Raw genomic sequence first — 27,679 nt, 5'->3', positions numbered from 1 at the left:
AGTACTGGGATGCTGCAATTGCATCGGGCGCCCGATTGTCGGAATGACTGCATACGTCCACAGTACTGTGCCTGAATTTCTTACACATTACTTGTACAGCACGAGACATATTGTGGGGCAGTCTAAACACAGTATTGCGTAGCGACCATCTGTGCATTTGTATTTCAGAATTAAACGTCAAGAATGAAACGCTCCGTGCCGTCGTAGTGTGTCACGATATGTATACCGCGGGCCCCTGAGGCTGTCGATGAGGATCACATGACCATGACCGATCAATCAATCAATCGATCGGTCGCAATCAGTCAGTCAATCAATCGGCAACAGGGGATGGCACTAATGTTCTCTGTGGTTGGTCGTTCGGTCGGTCATCGACCTACCGATCAAACGGGGCATATCGTTTTATATATATCTATAGGTTTACGTCCATTCGGTTTAACGTTCAAATCGACTCGGGCTTTCAGAGACGCCGTAGTAGAGGATTCCGATAATTTCTACCACTTGTGGTTGCTTATCGTTCACTGACATCGCACAGCATGCGGGCGACTTGGTTTTCGCCTCTACCGAAAAGTGGCCGCCGCGGCCGGGATTCGATCCCGCGTCCTTGGGCACAGCAGTATCATCATCATCATCATCATCAGCCTGATTATACCCACTGCAGGGCGAAGGCCTCTCCCATATCTCTCCACTTAACCCGGTTCTGTGCTAGCTGCATCCACTTGACCCCTGCGAACTTCTTAATCTCATCCGCCCACCTAACTTTCTGCCGCCCCCTGCTACGCTTTCCTTCCCTTGGAATCCAGTTTGTTACCCTCAGCGACCATCGGTTATCATCTCTTCGCACTACATGTCCTGCCCATGTCCATTTCTTCTTCTTAATTTCCACTAGAATGTCGATATATTGCACAGCAGTATATTGCGCCCTAACCACTGAGCAACCGCGGCCGGTGGTATACTGAGATATATGATTCACCGTTTCATAGCGACGTCGGCTATAGGGGCGTCGTAGTAGACGGCTACGACAATTTCAATTCAATTCAAATCAACAGCTTATTTTCATAATATCTAATATATATGGAGGAGGCCGAGGAGAAAAAGCTGCACGGAAGTAGTACCGACCTCTTTAGGTTCTTTCAGCTGACATTGCGGGGTTCACTGATACTTTGCATTTCGTCTCCATCGAAACACGAGGTTCGGGATCGAACTCGCTTCCTCTGAACCAGCACGGCGGGGCGATCGATCAAACTCTTGCAGCTGTACACCATATCTCTCGCACCACTTCAGTGCTGTAGGCGTTCTGATAATGCCTTCATTTGGGAAGGTGCATCGGCGTTCTTAGAAGCACCTTCTGCCGATTTTCATATATCGTCGGCCAGCGTCGTCGGATGTGCTTCCGTAGTGAATTTATCTTGCTTACATAAAAGCGAAACGGTGAAGTACGGATGCGATGTATACGTACTTCTATCGTGTAAGCCCATCTTGTTCCCGCTGAGCAGTATAGACGGCGTGAAAAATGACGCAAACGTGTGCACTTGAATATCTAGCTCTGTGTCTTCCGCGCTTTAAAAACGACGCACTGCATGCATAGATAAGAGATGAATCGGTCAACTTTATATAGACGTTTTTTTATTAGTGTTAATATTATTACCGCTCCAAAGGAGGGTTTAAAACGCACGCACGTGTGACTTCACCACCGAATGTGATCGAAGGTTCGGTCCTCGCTTGCAGCGGTTGCTTGCGCATTCAGTGCGGCAAGAACGCTTTCTAATCTGTCGGTTGAGGTGTGAAAGCTACCCCTCCCTAAAATGCCTTTTCGTCTGCCGGAGACGCACGAAATAAAGTGCAGTGTACCAAATGTCGTCCGCTCACTAAAAACGCGATATTTCGTGCTTCGTATAGAAAGGAGGGATGGATGCGTGGAGTCTTTTCAGTGGCCCCGAACTGTGTAACTTCTTCTTTACTGCAGTTTTAGTTCTCGCTTTGTTTACTCCCTGCGCGGCGTTTGTTTGCTGTGCTCCGATAAAGAGGGGAGGGGGGGGGGGGATGCAGCCGCACGTCGTTTCATCTTGATTAATCGTCAGGCCAACGCTTCCTCCGAGGAGAAAACCGACTGGAAGTAAAGTAAGCGGGTTGTAGTAAGTTCGCTTGCTATAGTTCTAAGACTCATGCAGCGCCGACGACGCCTGAAAGACGGGCTTAGAACGAACGACACGCGAAGCACGCCGTAAGGCGCGCCTCCCCGTCCTGCTGGCGTCAAAGAGAAGGCGCTGTATTCAGACCGAGGCGTCCGTGCTTCAAGGACGCGCTCGAATTGTCTTGAGCTCAAAGCTTGCGACAGGCAGAAAGGTATGAAACTGGTCGGGTACACGAGCATGCATATGTGTTTTCTTCCTTCGCCATATCTGACCAGCCGGTGTTCAGCTTCGCATCTCGACTTCCACCTTCTCGCCGTCTCAGCGCTGGAGCCAGCAGGAGGAACGCGAAGGAAGTTCTCGTCTTTCAGTCGGCGGCGCAGGTACCGCCGCGAGATCGCTAAGTCGCGGAAAAAAAAAAAAAAAGAGAAACAGCAGCGTCGCGAGAATCTGTTTTGCGGTCACTGCGTCGCCTATAGGAACCTCGCTTTCGATATCCCCAGCCGCAATTATATGCCCGGCTCTTTTTCGCCAGGTATGCCTCATCCGTTCGACGTCGTTCCGCGGCCTGGCGCTGCTCCCTGTATAGTTGGAGAATCTAGGTCGGTTTCCTCTTTCGGGTGATGGTGATGCGATATTGCTGTCCTTGCGTGGAGTGCGCCAGTGCCATTCCGTGGGGCACAATTTGAAACCACCTTAAAGCTTCTGGCATTCATTTCGATGACGAGTACGCGTGCAACGAATGAGCCAGGATGGGGAGTCACTTTCGCGCTTTATTCTAATTCGGGCCACCCGCAGCGGCGTAGAATGAAGTGCCGATGTCGGGGCGGTGCTGGAGAAATGGCGACCTCGTCCAGGTGCCAACTGTCGCGACGACATTCACCGAATGAGACTTTCTCTCGGCATTTCGAGCATTGATCTGGCTTGGCTTTGTCGTGTCGATGATTATGCGCCTATGCTGCAAATATGCAGCAGCTGTGCAGCATTGCATCGTATCTGATCAATTATATTCGCCCGTACGTATCATCGGACTTGAAGTGCGGTCATGCCCCTTCGTCATTAATGGCTAATCTATGCCCCGCGGTCACGGATAATTGATTGCTAACGAGTCAGTGTCGGCTGTTTAATTTTATTATCCACTTTCTCGCGTCCGTGATGTTGCCCTCCTCTGGCCATCCAGTATTTATACGATGACGATTCAATGTGTCAGATCAATCAGTAAATTAATCATGCAGACGGACAAACGGACGACTTCCATTTTACACCCCTAGCCAGTACCGTAAGGGTTACTCACTGGTTCACTATCTAAAACGAACGAATCAGTAAATCAAGCTAAAATCTATCAAGGCAGAAAAACAAAGTTCACAAAAAAAAAAAAAAAAATGTGGTCGCGTTAATACGGCTAACCGGGCGACATGAGCATGCAAAAAAGTTGCCATAAACCATGCAAAATGGGAACATTGAATAGTTTAGAATACATGTAACTACTTAATTTAATAAGAGCAATTATAAAAGATACGATGCAGGTGTGCGAGAAATGGAGAGGAAACGCTACTACTACTAATACTACTCGTATGTAGTTGGCCGGGCATGGCTTGCTTGTCACGATAGAAAACGCGCCTAACCCCATAACTCGTGAGCAGCTAAGCAGTAACCCACTGAGCAGCACACCACGGTGTGTGGGGTTACGAAAAAGAACATTCTGGTGAAAGCTTCAGTGTGCCAATTGTACAGTCGTCAGCACATTTGTCTTGAGCTTCGGAGCGGTGTGCTGCGGAAGAAATGAAGTACATTATTGATTCAGCGGCTGCATTATTTATAGAGTGCTATTGCCAGGGCTGTTTGTACGTCTGTACGCCTTAACTACTGTGCAAGAATGGTCTTAAGTAGTCGAATTTCTGATTAGAAATGTTGCCTCGTTGCGCGAAATGGCGGTTTTTAAGCGCTATATACCTTCGGAAATAAATTTTCGGTTTCAAGTAAGCGCTTGTCGCCTTTGCGCCCTGTTTCCTTCCATGCTCTCCGCACTGCGGTGACTCAGTGGTCGTAACTTCTGGCCATACATACTCGGCCGGGAGACCCAGGTTTGATTCCGGCCGTGGCAGCCGCATTTTGTTGGAGGCGGTACGCAAGACACACGGGTACTGTGCGATGTCAGTGCTCGTTGAAGAAGCACAGGTGATCGAAATTTCCGAAGCCCTCCGCTACGACGCCCCTCAGAGTAGCTTTGGGACGTTGAACCCGATAGATAAACGAGCCATCTTTCGCGCTCTATACACAACAGTGCTCATAGCTGTGCTTCTTTACGGATCAAATTTGTCAATCGTAAGATGGTCACTCTGTGGCTTAGCGCTCCCTTAAACCGACGTAGGGTAAATCCTATTTGTCTGGGAGTGCTCACCAACCTTCCTTCTTTAAGCGTACTGCTGACGAAAATGAATGAAATCGCTCGCACAACTCTTTGAACGCTTTGATGAAAAAGTCGTACATGTTCTCCGAGTGCACGTGAGGCGGTGGGCTTTGCCTACCCGGAACATGGGCGGCGATCGTGGGGCGCAGGAAGCAGCTGTCCGGCCCACTCCAGTGGTTCTCACTGCTCGCCGAGTGACGTGCACAGTTAATAAACTCGTCGCGGGAAGCACCGATCTGTCGAAGAGACATCCTCGTGCTGCGCCATGTCCCCAGCCAGCGAGGTGTCCCCCCGAGGAAGCAGTGCGGAGGCCCGTGCAGATGGGGAACGCGCTGCCGTCGCCGCAGAGGCGCGGCATAGCGCACGGGCCGAACATACATCACACGGCCTCTCCCGCAGTGGACAGGTTGCGGCGCGTTTTCTGCCGCGGTTCTCCGCGCTGCGTGCGCGCAGTGCAGACCGACTGACCGGCTCGCTTGGCCGCTGAGTTATGTGCCACGTGGCCCCGATCTCTCGGCGCTTTGGCCGGCGTGGACGTCACTTTGCCTCGACCTAGTCTTCGGAAATGCGCTGTCGCCGGCGAACAGCTGCTGGGAGGAAAGTGGCTCTGCGTGCGGTCGGGTGTGCATATCTTAGCGTGGAGGCACTCGGACATTCTTTGTTGCCGCGATGACCGCTAGCCACAACTACTGTCCAGATGCAGTACGCCTTTCTTGGTATTATTTTGGGCTAATGAGCTTTCTATACCGACTCATCTCCGCGAAGGTGCGTGTCGCCGCATCTCTCTCTTATGCAAGATACGTTTTTAGGGGAGTGGTGGGTGTCATAAGGCCAGAAAAAAAAAAAAAATGGTGCTAGCACGTGGTGGTAACGCAGTGACCATAACTTAACCGCACTTTGTCTGAAATCCGCTCTTTATTGCTCGTAAACTGCAGGCTTTTTCACTTGCATTTTCTGCGCCTCTACGTTTCTTAGCGACCAGTTTACGATGCAGCCATTCTTCAGGGCTGCCAGCTGCTGCCGCGCAGGCAAGTTTAGTTAGGTGTTTCTTCTTTACAGTTATTGTGGAACAGTTCGTTTTGTAAAGGAAGGGATTGGGCTACTGTCGTCTAAAGATAAAAGTACAGCCTTCCTGAATCTTAATTATATCGCGCAAACGTCGTAGCTCGTCTCTGTTGCTCCGGAAGACGAACGTGAGAAGAAAACATGTCCACAATTCCTAAGTCCATGGAGATAGCGCCGTCTGGTAGGCTCTTCTGATTATTGAGAAGCAACCCATTCGTTTGGCGACCACGAATCCCACCCCTTCTCGATCGATAAAGCTTTTCCAATCGAATCCCGTTAGTCATCGACTGTTTTGCGTGTATTAAGCTGCAACTCATTGTTTTTCCTGTTGCTCATAAGTTCTGGTGATACCGAAAAGAGCACACATTTGCGATAAATATCCCAGCATGCCCATTAAATCAATTGCAGTAGTTACGAAAACTTTGTGAAGGACTGCAGGTATCGGCGCATTAACTAGTTATTAAGGAGTGATTACTCGTTAATGTCAACCCAATGTCCACAGAACCTTTGTAGCTTGTGAAAGAATTGTCCCGATGCAGCGTTCGAAGTGAGGTCTCCACTTATCGGGGGCAATCGCTCTACCAACTGTGTTAACCCGGAATATGAGCTGTTCAGATGATGTTACGAGAGCGAATTTGCCGAGAACTCGAAGTGGGAGGGGTTGTGTTGCAAAGTTAATGGGAGTTCAGCAAGGTGGAGTGGATTTTTGTAACAAGGAGGGTGTAATTAACAATAATTCAAACAAGTTCTCTGGAGACGCTACCCACAGAATGCATATAGAGCCTACCGTTGTTCTTGCGACATTACTCGTTTGCACTTATCGCAGCAAGTAAACACGTAGCAAATGGGATATAAAAGCAACGCTATCAGAACTCGGAGATAACACCTGATTAACGGGGAATACTTGGCATGAAGCAGAATAGCCAAGCACACGACTTTCTTTCCAGCAGCGTCACCGATGCGTATGCTCGTTCGCTCTCTCGATTTCCGCTCTGCTTCGCTTCAGGCGCCGCTACACCGAGAAATAGGTGCTCGCGCGATATAATTGCACATCAGGAAGGCTGAATAAGAGAGCGCAAGTCAACCAGTCAGAATTAAACAATTCTTTTTTGTTGTTGTAAGGATAAACTCATGATGCGTTACAACGCAAATAGTAAAATAAAATAAACATAAGAAGCTATATTTTCCCTTCTCCCGCGGCAAAGGGAACTGCGCCGCTGTTAATCTTGTTCGCGCCCGGAATCGAGGAACTAATTTGGAAATTCCGCTGATTCAGCATGTATATGACGAGACTAGATGTGCAGGAATGATGGCTCAACTGTTACAAAGCGGACAGCCCTCGCGTCGAATGTGCCGACGATTCCTCACGCCTGTCTTAGCTCATCTCTTCTAATTGCCAAACAGAGCGTCACTGCGTATATATCTTGGCCTTAGTCGAGGTGTTCGGTGGGCAGTGTAACCGCTCTTTCAAATTTCGCTTCAAAGCCGCTCTATTAAGCTGCTCTAAATGTCTTGTTGAGTATGGGGTATGTGGTTCAAAGCGGCGCTCTTCAAACCCTGACACATATTTTCCCTTCTCCCGCGGCAAAGGGAACTGCGCCGCTGTTAATCTTGTTCGCGCCCGGAATCGAGGAACTAATTTGGAAATTCCGCTGATTCAGCATGTATATGACGAGACTAGATGTGCAGGAATGATGGCTCAACTGTTACAAAGCGGACAGCCCTCGCGTCGAATGTGCCGACGATTCCTCACGCCTGTCTTAGCTCATCTCTTCTAATTGCCAAACAGAGCGTCACTGCGTATATATCTTGGCCTTAGTCGAGGTGTTCGGTGGGCAGTGTAACCGCTCTTTCAAATTTCGCTTCAAAGCCGCTCTATTAAGCTGCTCTAAATGTCTTGTTGAGTATGGGGTATGTGGTTCAAAGCGGCGCTCTTCAAACCCTGACACGGGTTGCAGCTGACGTGTTTAGCATCTGAGACCGTTCAGCGAGCAAAGCCAGACGCCTTTAACGCGCCGCCTTCCACGCGCATCACCTTTAAATCGCGTTTGCCCTGAAAGGACCGTTTCAGCCAGCGAGTGCTTCGTTCGCCTTGCCCTTGGCCCTTGCTGGGGAGCCATACAGGCGGCGCGGTTCGATGGGGCTGGCCGCCGTAACATGATGGTGGCGAGACAATGGGCAGCGAGCCCCGGCCAACCGGTTGCGCCAACCCACTCGGCCCCAGCGGGGCTCCGCGCCGCCAGATGCGCCCCTCGCCGGGCTTCGCCGTTGCCCGCGCCAAGCCCGCGCTGCCGCGGCGTCCTGATGACCACTGAACAGACGTCAGCAGGGTTAGTGTGGATGTACGCCCGCAGCGTTTCGCTGCCATCACTGAGAGGGGATTACTGACGCGAGGCTGTCGCCGCTCCGCCTACTTGCAGTCCCGCGGAAGACCTCACAGAGTCAGCCTCTGTCGTTTCTACTGCCGCCTAGTCACTGTTTCCATATAGCACTGAGCTAAACGTCACCAATCTGAAAGCCCTGCAAAATCGACGTCCATCACAACGCGAACACGTCGGGAATGTTGGGTACCGTCTGTTTTTTTTTTTCTTTTCTTTTTTTTTTTTTTATTCTTTCAAGTCATCGCACATCCATGGCAAGTATGGTCACTAAAGAGTAATGTACACAGCCAGTCACACTTGTCTAAAGCGCTCGCTCAGTGTCATACGAAAGAAATAAAGCAAAATTCTAAAGCAGGCTAGTGGCTTTCACTGAAATTGCTTTTGAAGCAGCCGCGGATAAACTTGTGAACAGCACAAGCACTCACTCCTTGCAATGTGCAAATCTTCAATGCGATTTGATTGCTTTTGCTCTGCAGCAGACCTCAAGAGCGCTGTAGAAAAGTGTTACCGGCTCTGTAGCTATATCGGTCACAAAGTATGACACTTTTTTTTTTTTTTTATGGTTAATTGACGTGACAAAACTACCGCGTCACACGCTGACGATTGGCAACGCGCGAGCCGCTTGTCCAGCGATGGATCCGAGGCTCGTCGAGGGGAAGAGTATTTCGCCGCTGGTCAGGCTGTTCACTTTGCGTTTTCATTCTTTTCCATGACCTCGATACCTCGTCAGCGCAGCGCTGGCCAACGACGAGTGACGCTGCATTTTTCATCTTTCCGCGCTCTTAGCCCGTGCACTGTGGCCCCTGCTTCCTTTATTACCGCACAACTATTCCGTCCGATTTACTTCCAGCGTATCTGATGGTGGACCGTCTGTGGTCACGTTGTGCCGATGCTTGTCTGCCGTGGTGTGAATATCGCAGCGCCAATCTCGCGAAGGAGCTACCCTGTCGCGGGCGGGAGAAGGAAAAGCGACGCGCTCCCGTCACCGCTTTGGCAGTGTCGTTGTTTTGAACGTTAACACGCGTGCGATGTTACTGGCTGAGCCGTGCGCGTGGGTCTCCCCATTGCTGTCTCTACAACGCTCTGCGGACGCTGATTTTGGCCGAGTGAGCTACTTCGCCGTCCCAGGATGTCATTGCGCAAGTAAGGTGGTTATGCGCTGTCATGAATGCAATACTCTCTGTGTGCACTTAACAAGTTGGCTGTCCACGCCCAATCGATCGCATCTTCCGGAAACTTTATGCTTTTTTATCGGTGGCTTTAAATTACGCGCCACGTGTTTATATGGTGACGCAGAGAACTCTTCTATGACTGCTCGAGATAGAGAGAGAGACGGGGGAAGCAAGCAAGCAAGCGAGTAGGTTGATTCCGCATCGTCGCGTGTTACATTAGGCAGATATGCTATGCTGTCTGTGGTGTCACGGCGCCGTGACGATTCCCGTTAGCTTGGCTGCGTCCACGACGGTGTCTTCTGCATTCCGGTTTCACTTCGGAGTGCTGCCTTTAGCGTGCTCTGAGATATTCTGCCGAATTCGTGCTGGACATTCGTCCTTGAGGGATGCGCAGTTCAAATCACTTCGTTTGAAGCTCCGCTTTGATATCTAACTTAAAGCTGCCGCTGTTAGCTTCTCACGTTTACTCGCGAGCTGGATGTGAAATGACCGCACGTGATAGCGCCGCAGGGGTGAGAGCGCTATTCCGTTTGTTAGCTGCAGTGGACGAGCACTTAACAACATCGGGGATATGTCGGGCGTCTGAAGGCAGTGTTTGCATTAACGGAAGGCACCTGCCGCGTTAGACTTTTTAACTGCCTGGAACATTTAGAAAAATCGCAAACCACAACGTCTTTTTTTTTTTTTTTTTCGTTTTCATATAGTATCGCGGCGATGTTTCGCGAAGGGTATTTTGTTCATTTGGTTTTTGCAATCACTTCCCACGCTCTTTAGGGGAAAAGTAACGGTCGTTTAAGGGAGTAGCGGTTGTCCAGGGGACATTAGACAATTACTTGCTTGGTGGCTCCAGGATATCTTGAGACCTGTCGAAACTAGTCCAAAAATAGCGCTCGTCAAATGCCGTAATTTGTATAAAAAAACAAAGAACGAAATGGTCGCTGCATAGTGGCGCGGACCGCTTGACATCGCATTTGCCCGAGCCATTGTGAGAGGCGCGCAGTAATGACTTGTTCACGCGTCGTTCGCCTTGGCGGCTGAAGCAGGTGTCGTCGTTCGCGGCCATGGCATTGCCCACGGCAGCGTGCTTGTGTGTTTCGGCCCACACGACCGCGGAGCAATCTGTAGGCCGCGACAGAAGAAGCCGCTGCGGGGGCGGTGGGAAAGCTCGTTAGGGCCGGCGGCGCCCCCGGAGGCTGCGGCCGCCGAGGATGTCCTTTATGCCGCCAGGCCGATCACGGAAGCGTAACGCGCCGCTTCTGCCAGAGCTCGCCCACGGCTCGGCTCCTGCGCGGCGCCGACGCCGCTGCCGGGGTCGTGAGCCGCGGATCGCTGTCCCTCACGTGCACGGCTGCCGTCTCGCGGAAAGCCTTTTGCGCGGTACACCCTCCTCGGTCACCCCAAATGCAGGCAGGGCGGAGGACGTAGAACCGGGGTCACCCGCCGCCCTGAGACGGCGCTTGGGGGCTGAAGATGCGAGGACTGAACACTACTGTTGCTACTGTATCCTTTATCAGCGAGCGCTGGAAGTTGCGGTCTCTACGGCGTGTGTGGGGGTTATAAATAGTTTCCGGTTCACTCACCAACCGCTTCAAGATGAAATATGGTGGCCTGAAACGATACAGGTGGCTTCGAATATGTTGTGTCGCTCTAATATAGCAGCTCGACAGAACCCTGTAATCGTGCGCCGGTGCGTGTTTTAGAGGTCGACAGGCCATGACACCTTTTTGACGCTAAGGGTGGCTGTTACAGCAGGGAGCCACACGTTTTGAATTCTTTCATCTTTACACGACGAAGATGATACTTAATAAACAACTGATGACCTAGGAGTGCACTTCAATCGTCGAGAAATTTATATATATATATATATATATATATATATATATATATATATATATATATATATATATATATATATATATATATATATATATATATATATATATATATATATATATAGAGAGAGAGAGAGAGAGAGAGAGAGAGATGAAAGGGGAGTGAGGGGCACGTTATTGTAGAGTTTAAAGGAGCTGACAGTCTACGAGTCCAAGGCAAACGTTGGTGAGTTTGGTGATTTTGAATGTTTTGCTGTTGGTATTTGACAAGAATTATTCTTATGGTGATTATAGGGATAAAGAATATTAAATGCAAAGCGGAAGGAAAAACAACGCGCCGATGGTGGGAGTCCAACCCACAACCTCCAAATATCGCGTCCAGTGCTCTTCCAACTGAGCTACATCGACGGCTGTCCAACCTTCCGCTTGCTTCTTGAGGTCGAAAAGGTAGCGTAAGTGGGTTCTCGCACAGCTGCCGCCCTCCCTAATGATCACGTGCTACGTGAAACTCGCGGTATAAAAAGATGTGCCACATCCGCTGCTAGGGACGAGGGTGGCGGTGGTGATTGTACTTTGTCTTTTTTTTTTTAATTTTTACTTCGATAATCACATAAATTAGTAATGTAATCTGTTTAGGGGAAAGAATTAAACACAAAGTAGAAGGCAAAATAACGTGCCGATGGTGCGAACCGAACCCACGACCTCCGAATATCGCGTCCGGTTCTCTTCCAACTGAGCTACATCGGCCGCTGTCCCACCTGCTACTTTCTTGGGTATTAATGGTGTCTGTATACGAACACTATCAAGGTTCGTGCTTTCCTTGCTTTCCTTGGCCTCGCCGACTGTTGGCTTCTTTCCTTCATGTATTATAACGAACACCCTCATTTCCCCTTCATTTATCTGCTGGTAGCTTGCGGGTATCTTGGTTCTGGCAGTCTTGAAGCCATAGGTAGCTTAAGAGGGTTCTAGCACAGCTTTCGCCCTCGCTCTTGATCACGTTCTACGTGACGCTGGCGGTAACACAGGACGTTCCACGTCCGCCGCTATGGTTGAGGGTGGCGCTAGTGAACACTCTCAAGGTTCGTATACAGGCAACATTAATACCCAAGAAAGTAGCAGGTGGGACAGCGGCCGATGTAGCTCAGTTGGAAGAGCACCGGACGCGATATTCGGAGGTCGTGGGTTCGGTTCCCACCATCGGCCCGTTGTTTTTCCTTCTACTTTGTGTTTAATTATCTTTCCCCTAAATAGATTACATTACTAATCTGTGTGATTATCGAAGTAAAAGTTAAAATCTTTCCTTCACACACACACACACACACACACACACACACACACACACACACACACACACACACACACACACACACACACACACACACACACACACACACACACACACACACACACACACACACACACACACACACACACACACACACATACATATATACATATATACATATATATATATATATATATATATATATATATATATATATATATAGAGAGAGAGAGAGAGAGAGAGAGAGAGAGAGAGAGAGAGAGAGAGGGAGAGGGGGGGTGTCCAAGCTAACGTTAGGCAAGGATTAAAAAATGGAACATTTCAGTTAGGCCAGAGAAACTACTTGTATACAGCTGCCAGCCATCTGGTGCACCACAGGGAATTTTTTTATTTTGCATTGAACTAATCAGTAATTAAGATATTTTTTCTAATTTGATAATGCGTTTAGACAATAAATGAATTTGAAAATATGAAGAGCACCTTTTAAAACCCCCATTCTATTTATTTCTGACCCCGCCGTGGTGGCGCAGTGGTTATGGCGCTCGACTACTGTTCCGAAAGGTGCGGGATTGAATCCCGGCCTCGGCGGCCGCTTTTCGATGGAGGCGAAAAGCAAGGCGCCCGTGTATTGTGCGATGTCAGTGTAGTATATACTTTAAAGAACCGTAGAGGGTCGAAATTTCCGGAGTCCTCAACCACGGCGTCCTTCATAACTTGAGTCGCTTTGGGACTTTATAAACCCAACAAAGCAAACCAAACCATTTAATTCTGATAAATAAAATCTCACGTGTATCGTTTTTCCAAGCTCTAAAGAAAGCCCGCGAAATACAAAAGATATCACGTGACTGCCGCATTCGTGCACTACGATTGTGCTGCTCTCAACCTGGGTTTCAGTGAAAAAAATCAGCTGTGGCCTTGGCTCCACGACCCCGTTGCAGCGGCAGGCCGATATGTCTGCAGTGGTTTCTTCGTCCGCTTCAGGCAGTCGGCGCACGTGACGGCGCAAGTTGCAGCGAGCTCACCGCGCTCGCAGCAATCGTCGCCAACATATCAACCTACCGTTAGGACTGGGCAGTCGATTCACGGCCGCAGCTAATTTCGTTTACTCAAACCACAATTGAGAGCACCACAATCGTGGCGCACGAATGCATTAGTCACGTGATAATTTTTCTTTGGAGCTTGGAAAACCGATACACGCGAGGCTTTCTTTATCAGAATTAAATGGAATGGGTTTTTCACAAGTTACATACTCTCTAATGATTATCTAAAGGTAATACTTTGTAAATTAGCAAAATTAGCTTAATTACGAATCAGTTATTTGCAAAATAAAAAATTGCCTGTCGTGCGCCAGGTGGTTGGAAGCTGTATACAAGTGACTTCCCTGGACTGTCTGAAATGTTTTATTTTTTAACCCCTGGCTAAAGTTAGCTTGGTCGCACGGTATGTGGAGGGAGGGGAACCTCAGCGCGACAACATGCATGGGAGGACCCTGATGGTGGATGCACCACGCATACGTGTACTACCTTTCACTGGGTTAACATGGGGCAGGTGTCGGTCAAGGCAATTGACGAACGGCTATAGCTGGATATTTTGTAACAGCGTTAGCTTTCAGGTGCATTATAGACGACGAATTGATTATGACTTGAATGGTGGAGATTATCGCGTGCACATATCGCTAAAAGCTTACGCGCATATATATATATATATATATATATATATATATATATATATATATATATATATATATATATATATATATATATATATATATATATATATTGTGAGCCCTCCACGGATCTTCTTTCATTTGTACATACCATCATCACCGTCCCGCGGCGCCGGCTTCGGCACACGCCTGGGTTCTCCATCGGATTAAACGCTGATACGGCATACCTTGCCTTGCCGTCATGACTTTGCCGTCTCGACCTGGCCTTCTTTTAGAATATATATATATATATTGTTTGTTTGTTTCTTTTTTTGTATTTTCATCGGCAAGCCGCGCATATAGAATCGGCGCGCAACGCTGCACTCGGGTTGGATATTCCAGAACCCTCTTCTTTCACAACTATCGTCTGCTGCGTTTGATTTATGGTGCCGCAGCAGCGGAAACACATTCGTCGGGGAGCTTGTATATCCCGCGTGTGTTAGCTGTTGTTACTGTGCAGCAATGGGCAACCGCTCTAAAATTGTCTGACGCTAAATTCAGACTTTTTCACTACCATGCTTTCGTCTGTGACGGAGTGAGCACTGACGACGAAGTTGTTATCGCCGCATTCTTTTTGCAAACTGGCTTTCTTTGTTTTCTGCATACTTATTTGGTCGCTGTTTTATCTTTCAGCCGGAAGAATGCAGTCCTGCTCCGCACCCAACTCTCCGTCCGAGTTCATGCGATCATCGGTGAGTTCACGCCCGGCATATTGGCTACGACTTTCCGGTGCCACCCATTTCGGTTACAAATCATGGCCCAGCGTGGCTTGAGTTTCAGATGACCTTCAAGCGTGAGTGGAATTGTTGGTATGACATTTTGTCGAATTCGTAGTCAGATCAACTTGGCTGCTTATTTTCGGACATACCTGGACAACACACTCGGTTTTCTTGGTATTGTACCGCATTAAACTCTTCTATCGTTGCTATAAATCGACGAAAGCGTAGCGAGCTATGGAAAGATGATTGATGGGACTAGCGTAAAGGGAAAGGAAAACAGCAGAGTATAGGTAAGGGTGCAGACACTAGTTGTTGATGCCCCGTTTGAAATTAAGAGGAAATGGACGGGGACGTCTAACGCGAGGATAAACTAACCGATGGTCTCAATTGAGGTTACAGAGCGGATTACAGGTTACAGCAGAGAGCAGGTATAGTGAGAGAGAGTCAGGTGTGTGGATGAGATTGGTAACTTTGCGGAAATGTGGTTGCTAGCGCGAAATGGGGGGAAATTGCGGTAACATGTGGAGCGGCTTTCGTCCAGCAGGCGACGTAGCTGGACATACGGTGATGATTGACTTCACTTAGATGTGCGAGGCCAATTAGACGCTGCAACGGCTTTCTGGAGGGAACCCACATACTGTGAATTAGCGAAATTCCTGTTCTCTTTTTATGATCCCTTCAGGCTGAGTCAAGTTTACTTCTGGTAGATTTATTTCTGGTATACAGGCGCCAAGCTCCTTTCCGACATATGCTTGGACTTCGCCATAACCGGAGCGCTACATGTGCAGCCTCCTCATCAGTCATGCGTTGAACATGTGCCATGGCGTTCCTTTCCGCGTCGTGTTGCCTCACGTTATATACCTTCATCATCGCTCTTCATGGTTGCGCGCCTGTGGGCGTTATCTCAGTGCCGGCATGATTGGTGGGAGGTGGATACGGTCGCTTCAACCCAGTTTTCTGGTGAATTCGTCAGGGTAGATGTGGGGAGCAGCAAGTGCAAACGTTGCGGCAATGATCCTGGACCTATGCAGGTGTAGCGTTTAATCGCTCTTTTTATTTTCCTTCGGGACCGTTCTGTGGCAATGGCTGGGCTCTTCTAAGCAGCTCTACGGGCGTTCTTGTTAGCTGTCGTCGTTAAGACAAAGAAAACAAAAGAAGAGAGGATTAAGGGGGGGGGGGGGGGGGGCTTGGTCGCCGTCTTGATCTACGACAAGTTTATGGCAGCGGGTCCAAAATAGAGTCATGTGCGTGGATGTCGGTTCTCGCAGACAAAAACCGAACTCCTTTCGTTAGCAACACTTGGAGGAACCGTCGCCGAACGACAGACGGGCTTTTTAACTCATTAAGCACTCCTCACCGTGAGCTCGGGGCCCTTGTCTGTCATTCCGGCTTGTTCATCTCCCGCTCACCACTTCACCGTTGGCTACTTTAGGTCGGTGTAGCGCCTCTAAGCGATGCCGACGCACCTTATCTGTTCCTATAGCCGTGCACTGGCGACAAGCGATCGCTTCGCGACGCCAGAAGCAATTCCATCTTGTTTAGCAATTCATTCTTGCTTTCTTTTTCAACATCTCACAACTTTAATTTTGCTTTGTTGTACACCCACTCTCGGCACGCTCATTTAATTCTTCCATAGAGTCCAGCTGTGAAGCTTGGGCTAGCGGTACAAAAACACGTTCTGCAGTGTGCTGGCGTCTTCGTAACGCGTCTTATGTGTATTGAGCTCCGAAGCTCCGCATCAAAAGCATCTCTGCAGCCTGTGGCAGGCTGTCTTCGCTATGAAAGGATGGCATGGCATCTGCAGAGCTACAGCGGGTGCAATAGGAGAGGGCGAGAACAGTAACGAAAAAGGAATCATAGGCGGTACCGCCTTTGGCAACGGCAAAATGCCCTCTCTTAGTCGATACAAGCTGTCTTTGATGTGATCTTGTTGTGCTAGATTTCGTTGTTCAGGTCAGTAGCGTTTTTAAGTCTTTTTTTTTTTTTTTTTTTTCTCTCGGCGATTTGGCTCGTTTTGAAAGCTGCGCACGTGCACAGACGCTGTTAACGCACAACGGAGCACCGTTGGGGAAGTGAAACGGCCAGTCATTTCGCGTATTCCTGACCGAGAGCGTTCCAACACTTCTGTTTATGCATTCTCTTGATTTTTTCTTCTTTCTTCCCCCCCCCCCCCCCTCCCCCCCAGATCGCACCCAGGATGCTATAGCAAAGTATTGAGGGACTCTGCTATAGCTTAGGCTTAGCTTAGTATAACATGCAGCTTTTTTACTATCCAATTGGAATGCAAGCGGGGAAAGCAGGTTCCCGGTAATCGATTGTGACTTAACGGAGTGACAAATAATGTGACGGATTACGGAAGTTTGTTATGGATTGAGCAACACGGTCTGTATTTTGCAGAGAAACTGCTCAACTCGACAGGACGAGAACTGCGGCGGGCACTGTTTTCCCTCAAGCAGATCTTCCAGGTGAGCCATTCGTTATCTTAAGCAGAGTATGTGGTTTATAATTACACGTTTTCTTGTCCCTATGTTTTTTCGCTTTGGTAAGCGCGGCGACATTCCTATTCTCTGCATCAGGGGAGAAGAAAATGTCAACTTTGTCGGCGCGATCAACCGTGTTAAAAGTGAACGCACCAGTAGCCGACACTTTTCGTAACGGCTACTGGTGCGTTGGCTGTAGAAGAGCTGTTTTTATTTTTTTTTGTTTTTCAAATGTGTTACAACCTGTTGTATTGCGCGCCGCAAATTTAAAGATGTGTGAAAAAAAAAAAAAATGTTGGTTCTTCGCGTGGGGGCTCTCCGCTCTGATTCAGGCGGAGCCAGTTTCAAACAAGAGAGCTGTGCATGACCTCTCGAAGTTGAGACACGAAGGAGACGCTGTTAACATTTTTGCAGCGATGATCGTTGTCAAACAGAAATGTTCAGTTTTCCTTCTGTCTTTTATATTTCTTTTTTCGGGTTTTTATCCACTACGATCAATGACACTTGATTTGGTGCTCTGATTATTGTCCTGTATGTCATTGCTATGTGGTGTATGTATACGTGACTCTACTTTGCCTCGGTGTAGTGACAAAGCTGAATTTCGCTAGATAGTTATTTGCCCTCGTTACCTATGAGTTTGTTGAATGTTTTGCCTCTATAAGACAAAACTGTTTGATGTAGCTCTTTTCTGACCCCACTCGAGGATTTTTATTTGTGTCAGTTTCCTATCATGATCAATGACATCGATTTGAGATGTACTGGAATTTTAGTCAATAATGTTGCTATTTCCAGAATTGCAAAAAAAAAAAAAACGACGAAAATTTCCACCTCAGCCCAAAGAAAGGCGAGGCGTTTTGAAACTTATTCAGACGTCAGAGTTGTCACAACCCAAGCAGCACGCCGTCAATGGACCGCCAGTGGTCCAATATTGGGATATATTGGTCCCAATATTGGTCAATATTGGCGTCTGATTGGGGCGCACAAAGAGCCAAGATATATGCCAACCAATTTGATCGGCTCTCCTATCAAAACCAGTATTGGCATACTACCTTGTTTACTGGCATTCAACGGCACTCAATGGCTACTCAATAGCTACTCAATATCTTCCACCCAAGCTCACTCACTGGTTGTTACATCACGGCCATCCCGCCAAGCTCACTGGCCATCCAATATCTTGTATCCATGCTTATTCATTGGATATTCATAACTGACATCCAGCCAGATTTATCGGCTACCCAATATTTTCAATCCAATCTTGCCCAGTGGTTTTGCATTATTGGCATCCAGCCAGAGCAATTGGCAATCCGGCTTGTCGCTTTTTTGTGCTATGACTAATAGGCACCTGCAAAGCCATCCCCTACTTATGCAGTGCAGATATTTTTCATGCAGCTTTTTATTTAAATAAAGCATGCTGAGGATATCCATGCACAGAAAATAATACTGCTGAAAGGTTCACTGCATGGTGATTTATTAGGTGTGCATGTGTTACAGGGCATGGAAACATTTAGGCAGAACTCTTAGACTTCAGGCTCCTCCTGTCTTTGCGTCCCTTGGCAAGGTGTTCTCAGGTCCCAGGTTGGAGGAAGGCGCTGCGTTCATCGCAGCTTCTTTTGTGGTCGGTTGTAGGGGCAGCAGCTCCATGCAGCCTTTAAAGATATGGACTTGAGCAGCGTGCATAACAATGTATTTCCTTTCGCAGATGGCACCTGGAAATAAAAGCAACATTCATAAATCCATTAAAACAGAAAACTTTTGGAAAGTGGAAGTGCAGCTAGACCGTGGAGTAAAAATGCAAAATAAAGCACTACCTGTTGGCCCTCAGGCAACTTTCTTGTCTGATTTACTCAGGTTGAAATAAGCTGCATGCTCAGTGAGGCCGGCCATATTAACTTGGTTACATTGGTTGCGACATCTGGCAGTGCACGGCTTCCCATGTGGATGTGTTGTTGACGCTGGAAACATAAAACAAAATGATATTTGCCGTTATCTATTCGGTAAACGGTAGTCAGTGCTTGCCCCCTTATACTTGTAGTGCCTTTGTGATCGAACACCTGTAGAAAAAGACGTCGTCATAACTGGAAGCTTCAAATCAATAGCTTTCCTTTGAATAGATTGCCGCAAGAACTAAAAAGAAACTACAAAGGAAAAAACAGACACAAAAAATGGCAGTCGCACTCCGACCGCGGCTGCTAAATTTAGTGCGCACCGCATCATTACTGCAAACAGAACGTTTTAAAAGTTGTCAAAGCTGCAGCCAAAACAACGTACGACACAGATGCTTTGGGGTTTGTATGATACACTCGAACTGAAAAAATAAAGAAATCCGTAACTTAGCATCACGTTTGTTGTGGGAACAGGTTTGTACGCGTGGTAAAGTATAAGAACTATGGTAGCAACTGTAAATAACCTATTTTAAGCGGCTATTTTATGACACTTCTACTACACGGAATTAGCCCAAGAGAAAGATCAAACAAGTGAATAAGCTACGCGTCGTTTAGACTATTCCAATAGCGCATTCATAACGGCAAATTACAATATTAAATATTCGCTCGCAACTAAAAATCATGTCCCAGAAAGCTAGACTTAACTCTGAGTTTACTGACCACTTCAGACTCACAACACACGCGCGATGAAGTTGTAACCTGAAAATCACACAAAACACGCGTCATGTTTTACAGGACCACGTTTTTCTTTTGCAATACAAATTGGCCACCTCTGCGCCGTAAATTTTGTCATTATGACCAGAGTTTATGCATACAAAATAGTGCGCTGAAAATACAGTTCAGAACTGACTGGCGTGGTGCGGTCGAAATGACTTTCCGTTCTCGCAAGCATATCGGTTATTGACATGATGATCAAGGCTGACAACATACTGCACCAAATAATGCAAAAAAAAAAGTATCTTACCATACGGCTAGCGCAGATTTGCAGACCTCAGTTGCAACAATCCAAAAGGAATGCTGCCACGCAAAGTACATCCCAGGGATCTGATGCTTTATACACCTGGTAAGAAAAAGTAGCGATCTTACAAGGAGACAAATCAAGAAATAATCTCAGAGAGCTCAGTTATGAACAAACAACTTAAAATGCTGGTGGTACTCACAAATATCCTCTTTCAGGCATGTCCATTAAAACGAATCGGAACTTTCACAAGGCTTGGTTTTTCGGTTCTGCTGTCCAAAGCTGCGGGAGCTCGAGCAGCTCGAGCGGGTGGGGATTGTGTGGCCGACCAGACGCCTCTGAATCAGCGGCTTGCGTCGAGTTTTGAGGCACGGTTGGAAGGGGGCAGAAGGATGGTTGTGTTTTCTCTCCCTCTTTTTTTTTTTTTTTGCTTGAGATCTGTCGAAAGAGTAGGCATAAAGCCCGAAAGGGGGTGAGAGAAATGAAAGAGGTCCCGCAGGACCACGTGAGCCCAGAAGGCTGCCGGCCAGGAAAGTTGGCGGGAAGGAAGGGAAGAGTGAGGGGGAGTAGAGTGGGGGGGCATTGTGAGCAACGTCTGCCTAGCGGGAGGAAAGAGAGGGCAGTGAAGGTCGCTGCCCTTCCGCGATGACTGCTTTACAGGGAGAAAAGGCTACAAGACGGGAAGTTGAAAGCGGTTTGGAGAATTGCTTTAGTCAAGGCCCTCGGGCGGAGAGGCGACAAAAGGACGAGGGAATGGAAACCATATGTTCTTTGCGCCAAGCTTGTGAGGAGGAAGGCGCAGAGTTTTGCCCTTGGCTTCGCTAAAACAACGAGGAGTGCGTTCGGAGCTCTTTGGTCGCCTCGACTGTTGGCTCGGTAACATTTTCAGTGGAATGATAATTTCGCCATATTTTTTTTTGTTAATGCAAAATACGTTTTACCTCATAGTTTCAAATAATAATCACATACGTAAAACAATCTTCAGTTTTCATGGAATCGTCCTCGGTTCAAACAAATGGACATATTTTTTTTTTATTAAAGATGGCACACAGGTCGCTGTTCATGACGGAGTGCTCTTGAAACGTCATCACGCGCAACTGAGCGATGCAACAGCCAGTATACTTGCTGTATTCCTATTCAGGAAAAGAAAAGCGAAAACGACCATAACTACGAGTACTTCAAGGTTAAAAATTCCCATGTTATTCATTTTTATTTTTTTTTTTTAATCAGGTGGACATTTAGAGCAAGAAAAAATCCGCGTAGAACTAAGCGTGGGCATATCAAGAAATACAAAATACTCGACGAGCTAAGATCTGAAGAACTAAATTTGCAGTAAAGAAAAAATAGAAAGAAAGCAAGGGTCAACATTGAAACTATATCTACGAACTTGGGACAAGGTTGTCCTCAGAAAGAAGCGCGGTATAATCACCTTTCAGCCCGCGGATGCAGCGCTTGTGAAAGCAGCAGAATATTTCACAAAGGAACCCTAATTCTCAATCATGTGTTAAATTCTTCGAGAGTGGTGTTCTCTAAAAATGCCTCAAAACTGCTAAAGTAACGCACTCGCATTACTTTTAATATATATGAATTGCAATTAGCTGCCTGGTTGACATGATGGGATAAAATTATTTAGTTCTCTGAAGGGAAACGCCTTCGGTGCGGTGATTATATGGTTGGATAATAAGGCAATGAATGTTTGAAGAATAGTTTCTGAAGAATGCTTAAGAGAGCGCTGTCAAACGCTGTGGTCAAATGCATCATTATGAGCCATATATTACAGCTTTCGAACAAAAATAACTTCCGTAAAGAACATCGTTATTATGCAATTTCAATTTTGTCACCATATATGTTGGCGACACATGTGCGCGCATTCATTACACTGTAGGTAATTGTTTTAATTTTTTTTTCGTTTGCCTTGCCCCATGCAGTGCTGTTGATTTTTTTTTTATTATCTTTTACATGTACACTACTTTTTGGCAGTGTGCGATTTACGTCGCATTAGAATACGAACCATTCCAGGACAGTTCAGATTTGTTTTCTTGTCAAGTGAATTAGCTAGACATAACGTAGAATATATGTTGCTTGTATTTTTTCTTTTAGCTGAAATATTTTATGTGCTGCTGCACCGATGGCCAAAGTCGTTCAGTCTTTGTCTGTTGCTGAAGCCCACAGCAGAGCGCAGAAGAGTACAGTGCAAATTTGTGTTTAGTAGATATTAGAACTCGAAGGCCCTGAAAGCAGCCCAACATATCTGTCTATAAGAACAGCTAGTACTGAGGCGTGGTATAGTCGGTGCTGATGCTGAATGCCGGAAAGAGCTAGGGTAACGGCGAATCATGCAGTGCGTGTTTGATTGGCTAGCGCGATCAATCTCTCCCACCTCTGCTTAGCTTGAACATGTTGGGTTTCTTTCCATCACGTAAAAAAAGACGGAAATAATGATGCTACGCGTGCGTGTTTCCAATCATGGATAAACGTTTACGGGATGTGGATTCACCGAATATATTCGATCGTTTCTGCGTTTACTATCCAAACGTAACCCCTGGTGTTTTTTCAACCGACACACACACGTTCTGTTGCGTTCTTCGCATTTGAGTACCTTGCGTTTCTTAACTGCGCAGGATTTTTTTCGCGGACACGCATCTATTAAACATTTGCTTGTCAGATCAGATGTACATGCGCTCGAGCGTGCGCGTATGCTTGTACTCGTATGCGTATAAATAGGCCCATGGAACGAAATCCCGTGCGCGAGAGCTGTGCGCGAGATGTGTTCGAGATCTGTGCATGGATATATCTGTACATCGGATCTGTGCATTGATGTGTCAATCACTTTCAATCATCCTGATTTGACGAGATCAGAAAAACAAATCGTCTCCACCGGGAATCGAATTCCTAGCCTAGTTAACGCTTTAACCAACTGCGCTAAACCCTGGATCGCGAAACTAGCACCATACGTAATTCTCCTTGTCTACCGTGATGACAGCGACGAGAATGACGCTGCAATTAGTGATAATGACAATGATGACAGAATCAATGGTAATGACGCTGCGTTTAGTTGATAACGACAATGATACGTGATGCACCGTATACAGCAGCATTATTCTCGCCTTCGCAATTTTCTGTAGTGTAGATTCCACGTGCTGTCAGAATTTTTTCAACACTTGGCTAAACTTTGGAACACTATCTGTGTTAGCTACGTCCACGCGTGATCGACATCCGGGCCTCTAGTCTGCAGGAATTGTCTCGAAGATATTATATGCAGAATTTTACATAACAATTAATCGTGCCTAAAGTCGTAAATAAAAGAGTTCTCTACCAAACTTGTCAAGTATAATCGCAGGTCATACACAACAATTAGCGAATCACGAAAAATGTATTCAGAAAAATATATTCTACATTTTCCGTGATGGGCACTTCTGTTCATTTTGTCTGGTCAGCTCAGTCAAACAATTTCAGGACAATCTATACATTAATCCCAATAAACATTATATATATGGTGGCCCAAATTACGTATGGCGTATGAATATCTGCTACAGTTGAACGTAAATGACGTCCGGGCCAGCGAAAAATTTAGCTGCGACGAAATTAGCCCCAACACACTGCATATCGAGATGCAAGCATTAGAAATGTCTCTGTCGGTCAGAGCTGCTTCTACTGTTTTTTTAGCGCCGCCGCAGCCTGAAATGTGCAAAGGTGGCCAGCCATCAAAGCTCGTTAGACAATATCGACCACTAGAAACCATGATATATACAATGTTGGGATGCCATCAAAGCTGATGGGACAATATTGACCAATCTATGTCAAGATATATGCAATGTTGACAAGCCATCCATATTGGCAGAACATTATTGCCCAACCTATGCCATTAAGGTGCAATGCTGGCTAGCCATCACAGTCCATCTAACAATATTGAACAATATAATGCATATGTATACATTGTTGGCAGGCCGCCATGACAGGAGGGTCACTATTGACCAATATATGCCATGATTTATTTATTGCTGACAAGACAACCATAATGGCCGGACAATATTAACCTATTTATGCCATTATATGTGCAATGCTGGCCAGCCATCGGACCTCATTAGGCAATATTGACCGCTATAATCCAAGATATATACAATGTTAGGATGCCACCAAAGCTGGTGGGGCAATATTGACCAATGTATGCCAATATATATTCAATGTTGACGAGGCAACCATAATTACCGGACAATATTAACCAAGCAATGCCATGATATGTGCAATGCTGGTCAGCCATCAAGGCTCATTAGACAATATCGACCACTAGAAACCAAGATATTACAATGTTAGGAAGCCGGCAAAGTTGGTTGGACATTATTGACCACTGTATGCCTAGATATATTCAATATTGAGAAGCCGTTGTTATTGACCGGACAATATTTACCAGGTTATACCATGGTGTGGAAGATATTGGCAAATAATTGCAGCTGGTTGGCCAATAATGACCAGGCTGCCTCATTGTGTATACAATAATGGCAAACTGTTCAATATGAATGGGCATTATTGACCGCTCTTAGCCGGTTGAATGCCAATAACGGATATGGGTGAAGTTCACTGGGCCAATAATGATTATGGTATAGCGTGGCTGCACATTATTGGTAGCTCAATGGCACCATTGGGCCACTTGTGGGCCAGTAATCCCCAATCAATCCCCATTATTGGGCCGATGAAATGTGCTGCCTGGGAAAATTTTCAAATCTCCCAATGGTGCGGTGCAAATTCAGCTCGCGTCCTCGATCGCGACATTCTGTCGAGGTTGATGTCGCGTAAAATGCCGTAGATGATTGTGCAGTGTGTGTTGCTGAGTGGCGGGAGCGACTTCTGGCTCCTCGTCGCGTCAGCCCATGCTTGCCCGGCTTTGACTGGCGCATAACGCCCGCGATCTTTTCAATGGCGCCACGGCGTCCGCCCACTGTGGCACGCGAGAGTCATGCCGGGCGAGGACGCATCCGGGGCCCGCCTCGTCATTCCGTGGGCAAAAAAACGAGTGACAGGCCCCAGGCGCTTTTAAGGAACGCTGCCTCCTGAACGCTGGCAGAACTTGCACAAGCGTGTGTAAACACGCGCGCACCCACCGCGTCGGGTGGAGGGAAGGGTCGCGCAATACGCGGTTTCCGATACCGATGCTGCCTCGGCCTCATCGCTCTGTTTCATATGTCATTATTTATTTCTTGGTCGGCTGTCTCTTCTCGCTATCGGACCGCGCGTGGATGCTCGAGGAAAGGAGGTGTAATCGGAGAGACGCCACTTAGGTGCTGTTGCGTGCGGCGATCTTGTATATTGGCAACGCGCACTTGGCAGCGCGCACTTCCGTAATCGGAAGCAGAAAAAAGTGAGCCGTGGCTTGCTTTCTACCGCGGTGGCACGCCGGCGTTTACAGAATGGCAAGCTACAGCGAAACGCAGACGCCGCGGCGACCACACACACACACACACACACACACACACACACACACACACACACACACACACACACACACACACACACACACACACACACACACACACACACACACACACACAAAAAAAAAAATTATATATATATATATATATATATATATATATATATATATATATATATATATATATATATCCAGTGGAATGGGCAGCCTGCCGAAACGCTCTCACACATAGTCTGCTTTTTAAGCGTATGAATTGTAACCGGCATCAATGCTGGTTGTGAAATCCCACGTAATGGACGCATTTGACGTGCGTTGCTTCAGTACTGTCGCCAAATCGAACTTAGTGAACTGAGTGACACGAAGATAGAAGACTCGCGAACTGCTGCGACATAGGGCGATCATTCGTCCCGCTTCATTTAATACGGAGCGTGGTGCAGGTTCCTGCTCTGTTCTCGCGGACTGCGGCGAGATATCCATGCAGACACCGGTCATGCGCTGGTTCGCGCTCAGCGTAAATCTCGGTACAGAGCTCCTGACTCGTGTCTTCCACATAAGGGCGGGAGATGAGGGGCTCCTTTTCGGTGGAAATAAAGTTTTCATTCATTCATTCGGACACGACTGAACGACTGAACTGAGTAGAAGTGCTGCACCGCACGAAAATTTCATGTAGCTGGTCTCCGTATCCATCCTTGCACTTTTGACGCATTTCGACGTAAAACTGCGAAGTAAAGCGCTACGCGTTAGGTCAGGACGCCTTCGACCGAAGAGAGTGCGTGGTCGTGCCGTGATTTGATTGCAGCTGCTCGGTATAGTTTCGGTATCGAAGAGGAATTCTCGTTGCATTCGCGAGTTCAGAAGACCAAATTAATAGAGGCGCATTTCACCAACATTTTTTTTTTTTTCGCATGGGCACGCTGGCTTGGGAAGCTTTGCAACAGCTGACGCAGGTTCGACGCTTTCTGCGGATTAGCCCCCTTCGCTTGATCTCGCATCGAATATATCAAACACTGCGAGGCAAAATAGTTTACTGACTTTCGAAGCGCTACCATATAAGGAAGCGTTTTATTTAGTCTTGTCATGTTCTCACCAAGCCGTCATTTTCGGTTCGCTTTTCAGAATCTAGGAGGTAATTCGGATTGCTGGACAGGAAAAGTGAAGTCGGAGGAAACAGCATAATTACGTCTCCCCCATATCAGCTGTCGGTCAGTCATGTGGTTACCAACGGCATGCGTGGGACTAGGGAGTGTGCCTAAAGGGTGCACGCGTCATTCGACCTGAATTGGGCCTTCGCTGGTGCTGCAGTATGGAATTTGCTTTTCGGACGTCGTTTTGCGAAGGCCGCGCGCTCGTCTGGATGCCCCACAGGGATGGTCGCTAACAGTCTCTTCCTTGCAGCTTCTTCTTTTTTCTTTTTTTTTTTTTGCGCATTTCTGCAGCTACACAGATGGATCCTCATTGCGGTGACCGTGGCAGCAGTGTTGCAGTCGGGTTAAGCAGGATATGCGGCAGCACGCGTTTCCTTTTCCATCCATAGCGCGCTCCAAGGGCGGGCGCAGCACTGCAGCCCCCGGATAGGTGTTTATGCATGCACCGGGCGCTCATCATTCCCCGCAAAGCTCGCAGCGAAGGGCCCTTTTCACGTCGCTGACTGTGCCGCTTCCTCCTCCTCTTTCGCAGGACGACAAGGACCTGGTGCACGAGTTCGTGCAGAATGACGGGCTCGCTTGCCTCATCAAAGTGGGCTCCGAGTCGGACCAAAACTACCAGAACTACATTCTTCGAGGTGCGTTCGCGAACCTCCCACACGTTGCCATTTACTCCCTTGTCGGTGTGGTGCATTACTCCGGAAGAAGGATAAAGAGGGGCGTGTACGTGATAAATACTCCGAACACAATGCAGCTACGCTAGCAAATGGCGACCGTGGTAGTACTATACGTTCGTGCGAGTGAAATTTTATTCCTGCGGATCATGCCAGAAAGTCGTAGGAAAATACGTACGTTTGGTTTTCTATTGTAAGGTAAGAAATGCGCATGCAGTTACGATAAACGCCAAAGTAATCTTTTTTTTTTTTTTTTTTTTTTTTTTTTTTTTTTTTTTAGCCGTCTTGGCATTCAATTTCTGACGCTGTTGATACTTCAGTATGTTCATGCTTATTTTTACTGCAATCTTTGCAGC

General features: G+C 47.3%; 1 protein-coding gene and 1 long non-coding RNA gene across 4 annotated transcripts in view; one reads left to right on the top strand and one right to left on the bottom strand.

The window, feature by feature from the left end:
- Window positions 1-27,679, top strand: part of Fhos (Formin homology 2 domain containing) — a 152,707-nt gene that overhangs the window by 78,419 nt on the left and 46,609 nt on the right. For 2 of the 3 annotated variants that reach the window (XM_084589062.1, XM_084589060.1), the window contains exons 3-5: window positions 14,613-14,671; window positions 17,096-17,163; window positions 27,182-27,287. In XM_084589062.1, the coding sequence (XP_084445188.1) occupies window positions 14,613-14,671; window positions 17,096-17,163; window positions 27,182-27,287 (233 nt within the window). Of the gene's footprint in view, window positions 1-8,821; window positions 9,129-14,612; window positions 14,672-17,095; window positions 17,164-27,181; window positions 27,288-27,679 lie in introns of those variants that run through there. The other variant, XM_084589061.1, reaches the window with a different exon arrangement.
- LOC146204041 (uncharacterized) lies at window positions 18,667-20,181 on the bottom strand. The gene is made up of 3 exons (XR_014702647.1): window positions 20,086-20,181; window positions 18,987-19,130; window positions 18,667-18,884 (listed from the first exon to the last, which is right to left on the bottom strand). It is a non-coding gene; the product is annotated as an uncharacterized LOC146204041 (long non-coding RNA).

The sequence above is a fragment of the Amblyomma maculatum genome, chromosome 1 (assembly GCF_055883805.1).
Source record: "Amblyomma maculatum isolate TAMU_Amacu chromosome 1, ASM5588380v1, whole genome shotgun sequence".
Classification (NCBI taxonomy): domain Eukaryota; kingdom Metazoa; phylum Arthropoda; class Arachnida; order Ixodida; family Ixodidae; genus Amblyomma; species Amblyomma maculatum.
Note: the sequence above shows the minus strand (reverse complement) of the source record. Positions and strands in the feature narration are given on the sequence as shown.